General features: G+C 42.4%; 1 protein-coding gene across 1 annotated transcript in view; it reads left to right on the top strand.

Annotated features, from left to right (window-relative positions):
- Window positions 1–14452, top strand: part of IQGAP1 (IQ motif containing GTPase activating protein 1) — a 105904-nt gene that overhangs the window by 59259 nt on the left and 32193 nt on the right. Inside the window, exons 11-15 of the mRNA XM_070358326.1 lie at window positions 368–452; window positions 1233–1396; window positions 1599–1759; window positions 3136–3260; window positions 5753–5916. Of these exons, the coding sequence (XP_070214427.1) occupies window positions 368–452; window positions 1233–1396; window positions 1599–1759; window positions 3136–3260; window positions 5753–5916 (699 nt within the window). The remainder of the gene's footprint in view (window positions 1–367; window positions 453–1232; window positions 1397–1598; window positions 1760–3135; window positions 3261–5752; window positions 5917–14452) is intronic.

Raw genomic sequence — 14452 nt, 5'->3', positions numbered from 1 at the left:
GAACAAATATAAGGGGCTTTTTTTTTGCTAAATAAGGACTAGTATACATTTTATAAATTCTCATTATTGGCCAAAGAAAGCAGCATTAATGTGCTGATGCTTCTATAAAGATTTTATCTTTGAACATTTCGATGCTCTTTACAAAATATTCTTTTAGGTGTGCTGGTATCTGGAAAGTCATTCTTCCCCAGATTTGACAAGGGTTTTTGACTCCAGTTTGGGCTGCTGCTTCAGCTGCTTGTAGCCTGAAGCTGTCTCTTAGGTCTGTGGCTCAGTGTCCCTAATAACTTGTTGGGATGTGAAAACTGTGAGGTCTGGACATGCAGGCAAGCGTCATCTTTACCTGAATGTTCTCTGCTTTTCTCAGGGTGGTCAGGCTGAGCCCCTGCAGAAGGAGGAGCTACAGTCTGGAGTGGATGCTGCAAACACTGCCGCCCAGGAATATCAGAGAAGTAAGAGTCCCCTCAGCTGTGTGTCCCCTGAGGTACTGAGTAGGGGAGGAGAGTGCCTTTGTGTCATGGAGGGGCCTAGGAGTAGATTCTGTCACTCCTCAACCCACCCCAAGCCTATTAGCCACAGTCAACTACCAGGTACCTTTGGTGGCAGTAGGAGTCCTCCAGTTTTAAAAGTAGAACCAGAGTCCGTGTAGGCTCGCTTTGGCTCTAAGCACGTGCTTACGTGGTTGGTTAGGACTTCCCTGGTGGCTCAGTGGTAAAGAATCTGCCTGTCAATGTAGGAGATGTGGATTTGATCCCTGGGTCAGGAAGATCTCCTGGAGAAAAAAATAGCAACACACTCCAGCATTCTTGGCTAGAGAATCCCGTGGACAGAGGAGCCTGGTGGGCTTCGGTCCATAGGGCTGCAAAGAGTCAGAAACAACTTAGTGTCTGAACGACGACGACAACAACAACTTTGCCAGGCTCTCCGTGTTGTAGGGGAGGGATGTTTTAGGTAGAGTGTAGTGGTGGCAGGCAGGAGGAGTTGGAGCGGAAAGAAAACGGGTAAGGAGAAGAGAAGAGGAAAGAAAACAGATTTACTGAGATGCGGCTCATGTACCATTGAGTTCATCCTCAGACTGAGAAGACCACTGTCTGAAGGTGGAAGTTCCACTTCAAACGTCACAACTAATAGTTTAGCTGCAGAATATGATTTTCTCCTGTGAAAACTGGCGTCTGCGTCCCTTTGGGGCTCTGGGAGCCAGTGGCTTTTCTCACCTCGAGTTCTCTACCCAGGGTTGGCGGCAGTGGCAGCAATCAATGCCGCAATCCAGAAGGGCGTGGCTGAGAAGACTGTCCTGGAACTGATGAACCCCGAAGCCCAGCTGCCACAGGTGTACCCGTTTGCCGCCGATCTTTATCAGAAGGAGCTGGCCACCCTGCAGCAGCAGAGTCCCGAGGTGAGCTCACCAAACCCGTGCTGTTTGTGAGCAAAACGAGAGTGGACATGAATTTAATACCCACTTCTGGGTGTAGTTAGGCAGAACCTTTTTTTTTTAACCAGAATCTTAGACTCCTTGTAGTTTTATTAAATGTCTGACCTCCCTGGGTCTTCCAAGATGTCCTTCCTTACTCTTTCCCCACCTCTCCCTTTCTCTACAGCATAGCCTCACCCACCCTGAGCTCTCTGTTGCGGTGGAGATGCTGTCATCGGTGGCCCTAATCAACAGGGCACTAGAATCTGGAGACATGAACACAGTGTGGAAACAGCTGAGCAGTTCAGTGACAGGCCTTACAAACATCGAGGAGGAAAACTGCCAGAGGTGGGTGCCCCTGACCCTAACCTCTGTCTTCTCTGAGCCAACATCTTATTTTCTCTGCAGGAATCCTGACTTCCTTGTAATCGTCTTTTGGTTCCCCTGCCCCACCCCTGCCCCCCGTATTTCAATTCATCTTATTATGCTGAAGGATTTGTAGTAAATTACAGATACTATAGCATTCCACTCCTAAATTTATTATAAATATGCTTATTTAAAGCAATGAGGATATTTGTCATGTAGTCAAAATAACATCCTTATACCTTGTCAAGTCAATAATACTTCTTGAATATTTTCTAAACCCAGTCTGTTTTCATACTTCTTCTCTTGTTCCCAAACTGTTTGTTCTTTTCAGCTGGTTGTTCAAACCAGGATGCAATCCATATTGTGTCCCTTTGGTATCTTTTATTTATTTTATTTTAAAAATTTATTTATCTTTAATTAAAGGATAATTGCTTTATTATGTTGGTTTTTGGCATATGTTAACATGAATCAGCCATAAGTATACACATGTCTCCTTCCTCTTGAACCTTCTTCCACCTCACACCCCCCGACTTTGATATTTTTTAATCTAGCATCGTCCCTTTCTTTATAGTGCTGACTTGTTAAAGAGTTGGAGCCAGCTGTCCTCTAAAATGTCCCATTTTCAGTTTTGGTTGCTTCCTAATATTTGTTTTATTCCTGTAAATTGGAAATCAGGTCTAAAGGCTTGTCAGGATTCAGTGAAGTATTTTTGGTGATGTGTATTTCATATTTTCTCATATTAAGAGGCATGTAATACCGGCTTGTCCCCACCATCAGAGATACTGAGGTTGATCCTTGGATTAGGCAGTCTGCCAGTCCCTTCATTGTGTATTTATTTTTCTCCCTTATCTCCAGAACATAATCTTTTTTTTTGTACCTTTTACACCATCACAATGTCCAGTTTCCCATTAACCATTCGTCTAATGTTTTTAACCCCAACTGATAATTCTTGTGTAAACCCAGATTTCCGGTGAGAGTTGCTGAATGGTGATTTGTTGACCTGTCATTCCTTCTACGTTTATTAGCTGGTGCTTGACTTTGTTTTCTGATCCTCAGAAGGGTTGTCTGAGCTGCTGCCTCTGATTTCAGAGTTAGTCTTACCTGAAATTTAGAACAAGTAATATAAATATTTTTCATATAGATAATAAGAATTAGTGGTATCTTTGTATTTTTACCCTTTGTTCAGGGTAACGCCTGGGTCCCAAAGCTGACCTTTAGAATACATCAAACTGTTGGGGTTCCTCAGCCATCTCTTGGATCCTGTGCCCCCACATCTTCTTATTCCCGTCCACAGAAATAACCCTGCAGGTCCCTTTTCTAAGGTTGCACTTCTCTCTTTTGTCGGGGGAATGGGGCAGGTATCTGGATGAGCTGATGAAGCTGAAAGCTCAGGCCCGTGCAGAGAACAATGAATTCATTACGTGGAATGACATCCAGGCTTCTGTGGACCATGTGAACCGGGTGGTGCAGGAGGAGCATGAGCGTGAGTGAGCTGCTTCTACTCCCCGATCATGCCACAGCCGTGCATGTGTGATCCCACCCTCCTGGGGACACTACCCCAGGGGATTTCTGGGAACTGAAAAAAAACAAAAAAGCCTGTCCAGTTAACTATCTCAAAAAGCTATGGTTGTCTATTGTTTTAAAAACACCAGGCTACTGCTATAATTGGAGGTGTGTAAAGAGAACTAAGCTTTTTCAGGAGGTGAATTGAATGTGATGTTACTTTTATTTATTTATTTATTTTTTGATCTGTTACTTTTAAATGCTGTTATAACAGGTTCTGACAGTGCCTGGAGCTAGATCATATTGCACAAATTGTCCTCCCTAAGAGGTCTCTCACTTCAGACACCAGCTTTGAACCTGGTGTTCCCAGGTCACCGCACTTTGGAAAATATATTCAGGGGTCCCCTCCACCCGCTCAGTTTCAGTAATTGACTAGACTGACTTACTAAACTCAGGAAGGCACTGTACTTGTGATTATAGTTATATCATTGCTGTTGTCCAGTCACTGAGTCGTGTCCGACTCTGCAGCCTCATGGACTGCAGCAGCCGGGCTTCCCTGTCCTTCACCATCTCCTGGAGCTTGCTCAAACTCATGTCCATTGAGTCAGTGATGCCGTCCAGCCATCTTGTCCTCTGTCGTCCCCTTTTCCTCTTGACTTCAATCTTTGCCAGCATCATGGTTTTTTCTAATGAGTCAGCTTGTTGCTTCAGGTGGCCAAAGTATTGTAAAGAGTACAAATTGACTTTTATTGTACAAGAGTACAAAAAGAGTTTTATGTAGAGTACAAATCAGGACCAGCCAAAAGAAACCAATGGGGTGATGTCTGGAAGGGCCCCAAATTCAAAGCTTCTGTGTCCTCAGGATTTGTTGCCCTTTCCAGCCCATCGATGTGTGTCCTAGCCCGGGAAGGTCACCTGAGCTTTGGCTATCCAGAGGCTTTACTGGGGCTTCATTACTTCTGATTGATTGAATTACTTGGCAAAGTAGTGGCCAAGTAATTGAATTCAATTTCCAATTTGCTTTTTGTGTCTGGAATAGCCAAGCTGATGTTCCGAAATTGTCAGACTCAAAACCCCAACCTTCTGATCATATGGTTGGTTTTTCCAGCATGACCAGCCCCTACCCCAGAAGTTTCTAGGGGCCCAACAGGAGTCACCTGTTTGGCATCAACTCAGGTGTGATCCTAGGAGCCTACCATGAACAACAAAGATACTCCTATCACTTGGGAAATATGGTAAAGAATCTGCCTGCAGTGCAGGAGACCCGGGTTTGGTCCGGGTCAGAAAGATCCCCCAGAGAAGGGAATGGCTTCCCACTCCAGTATTCTTGCTAGGAAAATCCCATGGACAGAGGAGCCTGCTGGGCCACAGCCCAGGGGGTCGCATGGAGTCAAGACACTACTGAGCAACTTTCACTTTCCAGAAACCAGAGACAAAGACCAGCCAAATTTTTTATCATACAGTGGAGTCATTACAGAAGCAGTGCAGGGACTTCTCTGGCGGTCCAGTGGTTAAGACTATGCACTTCCACTGTTGGGGGTGTGGATTCAATTCCTGGTTGGGGAACGAAGGTCCCGCATGCCATGTGGTGTGCCAAAAAATAAAAATTAAAAAAGAGTAGTCCAGCTGGCTGAAATACTTAAGGAGTGAACACTCCTAGTTTTATGTAGTGTTTCCTGTGAGAAATAATCAGTGATGTAGTGGGAAGAGCCTTGCCTTGGAGAAGGAGGCCCTGAGCTTTGATTTTCCATCTGCCACTTGTTTGCTGTGTGATCTTAAAGAGATACCTAAACCTCATCCTTTTATTTTTTTCTATAAAAATGTTGAACTAGGTGATTTTTAAGATTCCCTTGAATGCTTCAGTTTGGGATTGACATGTGCAGACTGCTATATTTAAAAAGGATAACCAACAAGGACCTATGTATAGCACAGGGAACTCTGCTCAGTGTTATGGGGCAGCCTGGATTAGAGGGGAGTTTGGGGAAGAATGGACACGTGTATATGTATGACAGAGTCTCTTCGCTGTTCAACTGAAACTGTCATAGCATTGTTAATCAGCTATACCCTAATCCAAAGTAAAAAGTTAAAAAAAAAGAGATTCCCTTGAACCCTAGACTTTTTGTGAGTCAAGGATAGCTTTGATCACACATTGGAGTATACTTGAAAGCTATCTTGTAAAGCTAGTTTTATCATGTCCTCATCACTCTTCAGTTAGACCAATTAAAAATAAAACAAAAAGACTTAAGATTTCAATAGGAAAATATATATAAGGGAGTTTACTTAGATGAAAAAAGCCCAGTACATTTAAAAGAAAAAATTTAAATGCTGCTTAACATTTTGGATGGCAAATTGTAGTTTAACTCATGGTAGCACTTGGGTAGAGGATTGATGGTCACTTAGCTTGTTTAAAGACTGATTTATTTATACAGTTTCCTAATTTAAAAAAATAACCTTCTGTCCATCTCTGTGTAGGGATTTTAGCCATTGGTTTGATTAACGAAGCCCTGGATGAAGGTGATGCCCAGAAGACCCTGCAGGCCTTGCAGATTCCTGCAGCTAAACTCGAGGGGGTCCTCTCAGAAGTGGCCCAGCATTATCAGGACACATTGATCAGAGCAAAGAGAGAGAAGGCCCAGGTGAGTGGCCCTGAGTTGTTCCTTTCTGTTCAGAGAAGGCCATCCATCCTAGAACTGAGACAGAGGGAGGGGCGTTCACGCAATGACTTGTCCTTGGGCACCCTTAGATTCAGAGCAGTGGAGCACACAGTGTAAGGGTCATAGACTCTGCCTTCCAGAGCTTGTGCTATTTTACACATTTGGTTTGTTTGTTGGTGTTTGTTGTTATGGTTGTAGACACATCTCTATGTCTCTTTACATAAATTCTCTGTTGAAACATAAGATCCAGGAAAATGTGTCAGTTATTTAAGTATACAGTAGTATAAATGTTCAAGTGACAAGTGAGCATACCTATGTAACTGGTGCTCAGATTATAAAAGCATTAAGAGAAACCCCCTTATACTCCCTTACATCCTCATTCATTCCCTGCAATGTGCTGGTAACCAGCGTCCTGATTTCTAACACCACAGTTGATTTTTGTCTGGTTTTGAACTGCATTTAAACGAGATCATACATTATTTACTATTGTGTCTGGCCTCTTTTGCCCCACATAATGTTAGTGAAATTCATCCATGTGGTTGCATGTAGCAGTGGTTGGTTCACTCTTACTGTTGTGTGCTGTTCGGTTTTGTGGTTACACATTCTGTTATTGGTGAATTTTTGGTTGTTTCTCACTTGCTATTGCAATCAGTACTCCTGTGAATATTCTAGTGCATGTCTTTTGGTGAATGTGTATATGCATTTCCGTCAGGTATACATTTAGCAGTGGAATTTGTGGGTCATAGGGAATACATATGTTAGGCTTTAGTAAATAATGCCATAAAGTTTTTTTTTTTTTAATAATGGCTTTATTGAGATACAGTTCACATGCCGTATAGCTCACTGCTTTAAAATGTACAGTCCAGTGGTTTTTCGTTGTTCATAGACAATCAGTTTTACAGCATAACCAAAATCAATTTTGCAGCATTTTCATCACCCTAGAAAGAAACCTAGGGGACTTCCCTGGTGGTCCAGTGACTGAAACTCTAAACTCCCAGTGCAGGGGGCCCAGGTTCAATCCCTGTTCAGGGAATTAGGTCCCACATGCTGTGACTAAAAGATCCTGTATGCCGCAAATAAGACCCAGCAAAGCCAAATAAATAAACAAGTATTGTTTTAAAAAAGAAAGAAACTTGGTACCCGTCAGTACCAAGTGATTTCCCTGCCATCTCTTCAGCTCTAGGTACCCATCCGTCTACTTTCTGTCTGTGGATTTGTCAGTTCTGGACATTCCGTATAAATGGAATCATCAGTACAAGGTGTGGTCCTTTGTGACTGGCTTCCTTCACTTACCTTGGTTTATCCAAACTGTAGCATGCATTAGTGTTTTCTTTTTATTGTTGAACAATATTCCATTGTATGGCTGCACCACATTTTATTTATCTATTCATGAGCTGATGAGCATGTTTCCACTTTGTGGCTGTTAGGGATAATGCTGATATGAATATGTTTTCCAAAGTAACTGTCACACAGACAGTTTTAGAAAGTTTGTTTTGCCTCTTAGCCAGTTTGTTGAGGAGATGGATGAGATTTACACCTGTTTTAGTCCTCTTGATGAGTAGGAAGTCGCCATGTGTTTAGTAGGCCCTCAGTTGTTTGTTCTGTGATTAAAGTGTAATGACCACCTGTTTGTCTGAATTGTGGTTCATCTCCTTTTAAATTCTTCCAACAACAGTTGAATAAGGACCTCCTCAACAGTTGTGCCGAGACCTGCAACTCTGAAGATCCCTGCCATGAGGTTCTTCCAGCAGGCAGAAGAGCTAAAATAATTTCTTTATTCAGGAGATCAGATTCTTTCTGGAAAGTGAGAAGTAGTGAAACAGACCAGGGCTTTTGTATAATTGGAGGTTTTGTACACTGACACCCTTGTGGGTTCTGTAAGTTTGGGCTGTGGGGTAGGAGTTGTAGATAATACAATTTTTTTTTTAAGAGGCAAAAATCAACTGTGGTATTAGTCCAGTGCCTAGATTTTATTTTAAAAATTTATGTGTTTATTTAGGCTGCATTGGTCTTTGTTGTTGTGCATAGGCTTTCTCTAGTTGTAGAGAGTGGGGGCTACTCTAGTTGCAGTGTGAGGCCTTTTTATTGCAGTAGTTTCTCTTCTTGTGGAGCATGGGCTTTAGGGTGTGTGGGCTTCAGTAGTTGTGGCACATAGGCTTTTGGTGCCCCTTGGCATGTAGGATCTTCCCAGACCAGGAATTGAACTGGTGTCCCTGCATTGGCAGGCAGATTCTCAACCACTGACCCACCAGGGAAGCCCCATAATATAATGTGGATATATCTTTGATTCTCTTGTCATGAGAGTACTTGATATTAAAGTGTCCTAAATGTATACATGTAGCAAGTACCAGGTTCCTTTTAAGAGGGTCATTATTATGCATGTCAGTTGATCCTGTGCTGTGGGTTGAATCACAACTCCCAGGAAATTTTGTAGCCAGGAAATTGAGACAGAGACATTAGCTGGTTTTAGTTACTCTGGTGAGAAACAGTTGGCCATAGGAAGCCATAAATGGAGGTCTGTCTGTGACACCAGTTTGGTTGGATCAGAGCTTCCCAAACTCGACTGATCACTAGAAACCTTGAAAGGTCATTTTTAAAATACAGATTCCTGAGCTTTAACTCTGTTTCTGTAATTCAGAATCTCTAGTGTGGGGCCTGGCTGCTATGATTCTGCACAGGCAAGTGGTGGTCATGTTGTCTTTTGCTGCCTTATTAGTCCAGAAGGAGTGGACTTTGAAAGAATGAACTAAGTCGGGTCCATGTCTAAAAAAGGAAAGAAGACTGAGGATATAAGTTGTACCTGCTCTCATCATGTGATGGGCCTCACTGCTCCTTTTGTTTGGGTCGTGGGAGTTAAACTTTTAGAGGATGTGACTAGAGTTTGAAGCATTTCCTTTTGCTGTGGAATAACTTTCCAGAGTCCATCAAAGGCAGAGGAATAGGGAGAAATAGAGGAAAATTTACTTACACTGCCAGGCTTAGTTGGGTACACTGTAGTTTAGATATAATTGTCTTTTTTTTAAGCTTCAGCTCAGCTTTTAAGTTCCTCTTGGGAGTAGTTTTAAAAATAGCCATCTGAGTTCCCAATTTAGCAAGTGAAAGAGCTTGATTTAAATTTGGTCTTTTTTTCTTGTATTATCTCTGTGTCTGGTTTTGGTATCAGAGTAATAAAGGCCTCATAGAATGAATTGAGTAGTGTTCCATCCTCTTTTATGTTTTAGAAAAGTTTGTAAAGGATCAGTGTTAGTTCTTTAAACATTTGGTAGAATTCACCAGTGAAGCCATATGGTCCTGAATTTTTGGTTTGGTTTTATTTTTGTAGGATATGTTTTGATTTTTTTTTTTAACTGATTTTTATCTCTATATTTGGTATAGATCTGTTCAGATTTTCTTCAAGTAAAATGCCTCTTTTTCTTTCACTTTGCCTTTAGGGAATTCCATTATGCATATATCTTCCCTTTACTCAAATCTGCTGAATCCCTCTAGTGAATATTTCAGTCATTATATTTTTCAACTCCATAATTTAATCTGTTTCTTTAATATATTTATGTGTGTGTGCGTGTGTTTGTGATATTCTCTATTTGGTGAGGCATCGTTCTCATTTCCTTTCGTTATTGGAACATACTTTAGATTGCTGACAGGTTTTTGTCTACTATGCTGTCTGCTTTATTTTTTTTTCTCTCTGGACTGTGCTGTCTTGTTTTTTTAAATATCTTGTAATTTTTGGCTGAAAGTTAGACATTTTAATAATATAATAGAGAAGGTTTGGAAATCAGATCCTACCCCTCCTTGGGCTTTATTGCCAGTTCATTTCTGTTGCTGTTTGCCTAGTGCTTTTCAGTCCTTTCAAGTCTGTATTCTTTGTCATGCGTGTCCACTGAAGTCTCTGCTTGGCTAGCTAGTGGTCAGCTAACGATTAGACAGAAATTCCCTTGAATGCCTAGAACCAGCAACGCTTCCAGCCTTTGCTGAGGGGCTGTGTGTGTTGGGGCCTGCCTTCAGCACTCAGCTAGGCAGTTCACAATTTTCCTTTAACCTTCACTTCATGCTTGCCCAGAGCCTCAGGGTCAGCCAGTGTCAGAGCTTACAGTCTTATCAGGTCTTTTTTGAGCATGTGCAAAGCCTACACATGCACTGTCATCGTCTAGATCCCCATCCCAGGAATTTGTCAGAGCTTTTCAAAGCTGTCCCTGGACATCTCATTCTCTAGCTTTTCCTTTGGAGTTTTTTTTTTTTTTTTTCCCTGTGCACTGAAGCTTGTAGGATCTTAGTTCCCCGATCAGGGATTGAACTCCAGGAATTGAACTCTCCCTTGGCAGTGAGAGCATGGAGTCTTAACCACTGGACCGTTGGGGAAGTCCGTGCTTTTAAGCTCTTCTGTTAGCCTATTTTTGCCTAAGTGTTTATCCACTGCCTCAGACGTGTCTGATGTGAAGCAGTTACCTCTTACTGTTTTAGATGGATACTCCAGAAAGGCTGTTTGCACTGGGCATGCTCTGAGTCAGGTCAAATAAAGAGAACCTAGCTGTGGTCTTCCAGGGAACTCCCTAATGTGTCAACTAATGCCAGTTCTCTGGGAATAGATAGATCTGAAGGAGGAAGGTGTGTACGGGGTGGGAGCCGAGTGGGTGGGCAGAGCACAAAAAGGGAATAAAGCCATTTAAAGCGCCACAAACCTCACTCTCTTACAGAGAGTCCCCTGTTCTTGATAAACTCTCTCTGACTGCTGGAAGCCTTTGGTTAATTTCTGGAGTTTTAAAAAAGTTAATTCTGATGATTTTTGCCAGTGTTTTTGTTGCTTTTATGTAGAAGGGATATTCGGAGGTCCTGCCTCCACTGTTTTCACCAAGTCACTTCTCTCTTCATTTAAATTTAGTGCCTTGGGAATACTTGCTAAAAGTAGATTACTGGTCATTGGGTTAGTATTGTTCGAATGCCAAGGCATGGTATTAGAGACGCCTAAAGCTCAGCTTCTGTGTACAGCAGTGCCAAATCAAATCTCAGAGATAGAGTTTTGAGTGAAGTAGAAAAGAATAGCTTTATTACTTGGCTGGGCAAAGTGGGACACAGCAAACTCCTGCCTTGAAAAGCTACATGTCCCCACTTGGGGAAGACAGTAAGAAGTTTTATAGACTGATGGATGGGTAGCGAGGTAAGGAAGAGTCAGCGTCATCAACCTTTAGATCCAATTAGTCTGGGGTCTACATGCTTGTGGGCAGAATACCAAACTCAGGGAAGGTCACAGAGGCTGAATGAAAGCTGTTTCCTGTAATCAAAGAAATGGGAGACAGAAAGACCTTGTGCCCAGGAACCCCACAGGGCCCTGCCTCAGTGTCATTAGGGGTTCTCAAGGAACTCATAATTGTAAATATGAATAATGTTTAAGTCTTCTCCTCACCCACCCCACAGTCTGTGTGTACACAGGCATGCATACATGCGTGTAGCTGAAAACCAGCAGGTGTGCACTGACACGGCTGGACCAGTTGTTGGAATATTGGATACTTTTGTTTGGTACACTGCTCCTGTCCCAAACCTCCCAAGTGTGTGGCACCCCCAGTTCTAGCTCTTTCCCTGAGCATTTACTGTGAGCAACTAGAAGATCGATACCTAAACCATCAAGGCTCCATTTTGATTGGTCAGCAATTGTGTTAATAAATGTTTTATAGATTCATGTATGTGTGTTTCATGTGTATATGGTATGTATGATGCTTTAATGTATATCTATATGTATATATAGCATGGTTAATGTACGTGATGAGTGCTAAGATATTACATTTATATTACACATGTATGTGTCTACACATTTATGAATATTTTAGAAATCATGACACATGCATCCATGCCACATAAAACAAGAGAGACTTTTAAGGAGGTTTTAAGGGGTGAGAAGTGCCCTTTGTGGGCTTCCCTGGTAGCTCATCTGGTGAAGAATCCGGATCAGGAAGATCTGCTGGAGAAGGGATAGGCTACCCACTCCAGTAATCTTGGGCTTCCCTGGAGGCTCAGACAGTAAAGAATTCACCTGCAATGTGGGAGACCTGGGTTCAATCCCTGAGTTGGAAAGATCCCCTGGAGAAGGGACTCTACCCTCTCCAGTATTTTTGCCTGGAGAATTCCATGGAAAGAGACTTTCACAGTACCCTTTGCAAATGTCTGTGCTTTCCATATATATACATACGTATGGTAACTGTTCTTTCTTTTGTCTGTCTTCCCTTTCCTTTCCCTGTATCTTGTGGCTTCTCCACCTCTTTTACCTCCAATCACCGCCCACTCCTTGGATTCTTATTTCTGATCCCTGGCTCTTTACCTCTTCTAAAATGCAGTGTGCTTCACAGTGTAGTCAGAGATGTCAGGGGATGTTATTTCGGTATATTTTATATGGCATTTTCACATTAAATCTGTTTCATCTTAATATCCTCCACAATATCTCATCAGGTTTTTAACTCTCTAGAGTGGTTTGAGTTAATCCTTAGGGCAAACTCTCACAGGAGGATGTTGAGTTTTGTCATCTGATTTGATCTAATTGGAGCAGTGAGGTCCTCTTCTTGCCTTACACTGGGATGATGGTGTATGTCATCTGTCTTGCCTCCTTCAGTCAGAGGAAGGATGTTTCAATCTCATTTCCCCCTGACCCACCTGAGACATGGATCCAGTCTTTTTTTTTTCCTTTCACACCACAGCTCTGTCACTTGTTTCTTAGGAATGTATGAAATGTGTGTATGTATGAAAATGCTTGTTTTATTCCTCCTGCTTTAGTCTGCATGGGACAAAGATGACAGAACTCTGGATGGTCAGAATTTCTTTTTCTTAATACTTATTTATTTATTCAGCTGCACCAGGTCTTTGCTGCGGCACGGGACCTTCGATCTTCGTCTTTGATCTTAGTTGCAGCATGTGAGATGTAGTTCCCTGACCAGGAGCTGATTGAACCTAGGCCCCCTGCATTGGGAGCATGCAATCTTAGCCCCTAGACCAGCAGGGAAATCCCCTGGATGGTCAGAATTCTTGATAAGCTGCACCTTTCTCCAGATGCAAGGAAGGCTGAGCCAAACCTCCCAGCTTTGCTTACAGGAGATTCTGTGCAGAGATAGCTCATGTATGATTAGCCTATAAGTGAACCTCTAAATGACCTGATTCTGTGGAAGCACCCATTTTTAGGGTGCAAGGATGTTTACGCCACTTCTCTCAGAGACTATACCTTCAGCAGTCTAGCTCATGACTTCTCAGTATAAGTTGTCACTGACTCAGTATATTATCTCATATTGAAACTATTACTTAGCATTGCCAGTATTTATTCACAGGACTCTTGAGAGTTGTGTGTGGCCATTTTCTATTTTGAGTAACAGAAACTGACCAGTGGTAGAGAACGGCTGAGTTCTGCAGCTGTTAGGCAACTTGCTCTTGTGTTCTGTTTATTGGAGTCCTCTTTTCCTTTACTGAGACTGTGAGCTTCTTACATTGGGACAGTGCCTATGATTGTAAGCCCAGCACTTAACATAATTTAAAGTGGTCTTTCTTTCTAAAACTTTGCATTTGAGCGAAATCTTTACTTTGGATTTCAGGTGGCTTCCTTTGGCCTCACCCTGTCACCAAGGCACTTTGTGGGGATTTGTGACTTCTTGGCTTGGCTGAGTGAAATATTGTGTCTCTCCCCAATAACACAGGAGGAAAGCCAAGCCTCCTCTTAGATTTTGTAGTTTCTTCAACTACTGGGCATGCTGAAGACAGTGAAACTTCCCATTTTTTCCCAAAGCCAAGACCCTGCTTCATCTGACAACACAGTTAAAGTAACTGACCCCAACCGTCTCCTTGGTGCTTTGGCAAACTATATTTATATCAAGCAGTCTAAAAGGATTTTTTGAGCTACTATTTATCCCAGCTGCTATTAGCTCAAGCCTCAGGAGTAGTTACTCTTGGTAGGTCTGCCAAGGTTGTCTCAAACACAACTCTCCCAGCCTGGTCACTTTGAAACCCGAGGTGCCTTGCCTAAAAGGAGAAAAAGACTCCATTTCTGTCTCACCCTTGTCCCTAGTATTCAACTCAAACTACACTGTGGGCTGGAGAAACTCTTGTTGGCCACGATGAGTAAACTAATCACCATTTATTATGTTTCTGTGTGAAGATGTGTCTCTAAGTTTGCAACAACTGATTTAACTTCCAAGTTTTAGAATATAAGCTGATGATAAGCTTAAATTCCCCATAGTGACTCCTAGCTTTGCAATAGTCTTGATAGTCTTAAAAATAGTGGTCGTAGAGAATGTATTGTTGTTTAGTTGGTAAGTCATGTCTGACTCTTTGCAACCACATGGACTGTAGCCCACCAGGCTCCTCTGTCCATGGGATTTCCTAGGCAAGAATACTGGAGTGGGGTGCCATTTCCTTCTCCAGGGGATATTCTTGGGTCAGGGATCCAACCTGTGTTTCCTGAATCGGCAGGAGGATTCTTTACCACTGAGCCACCAGGGAAGCCCAAAAAATACGTAGAGAATATTTACTCCCTCTGAATATTGCTGGCAAA

This window comes from Bos mutus, chromosome 21 (genome assembly GCF_027580195.1).
Source record: "Bos mutus isolate GX-2022 chromosome 21, NWIPB_WYAK_1.1, whole genome shotgun sequence".
Classification (NCBI taxonomy): Eukaryota; Metazoa; Chordata; class Mammalia; order Artiodactyla; family Bovidae; genus Bos; species Bos mutus.
This window is presented reverse-complemented; position numbering and strand designations above follow the sequence as displayed.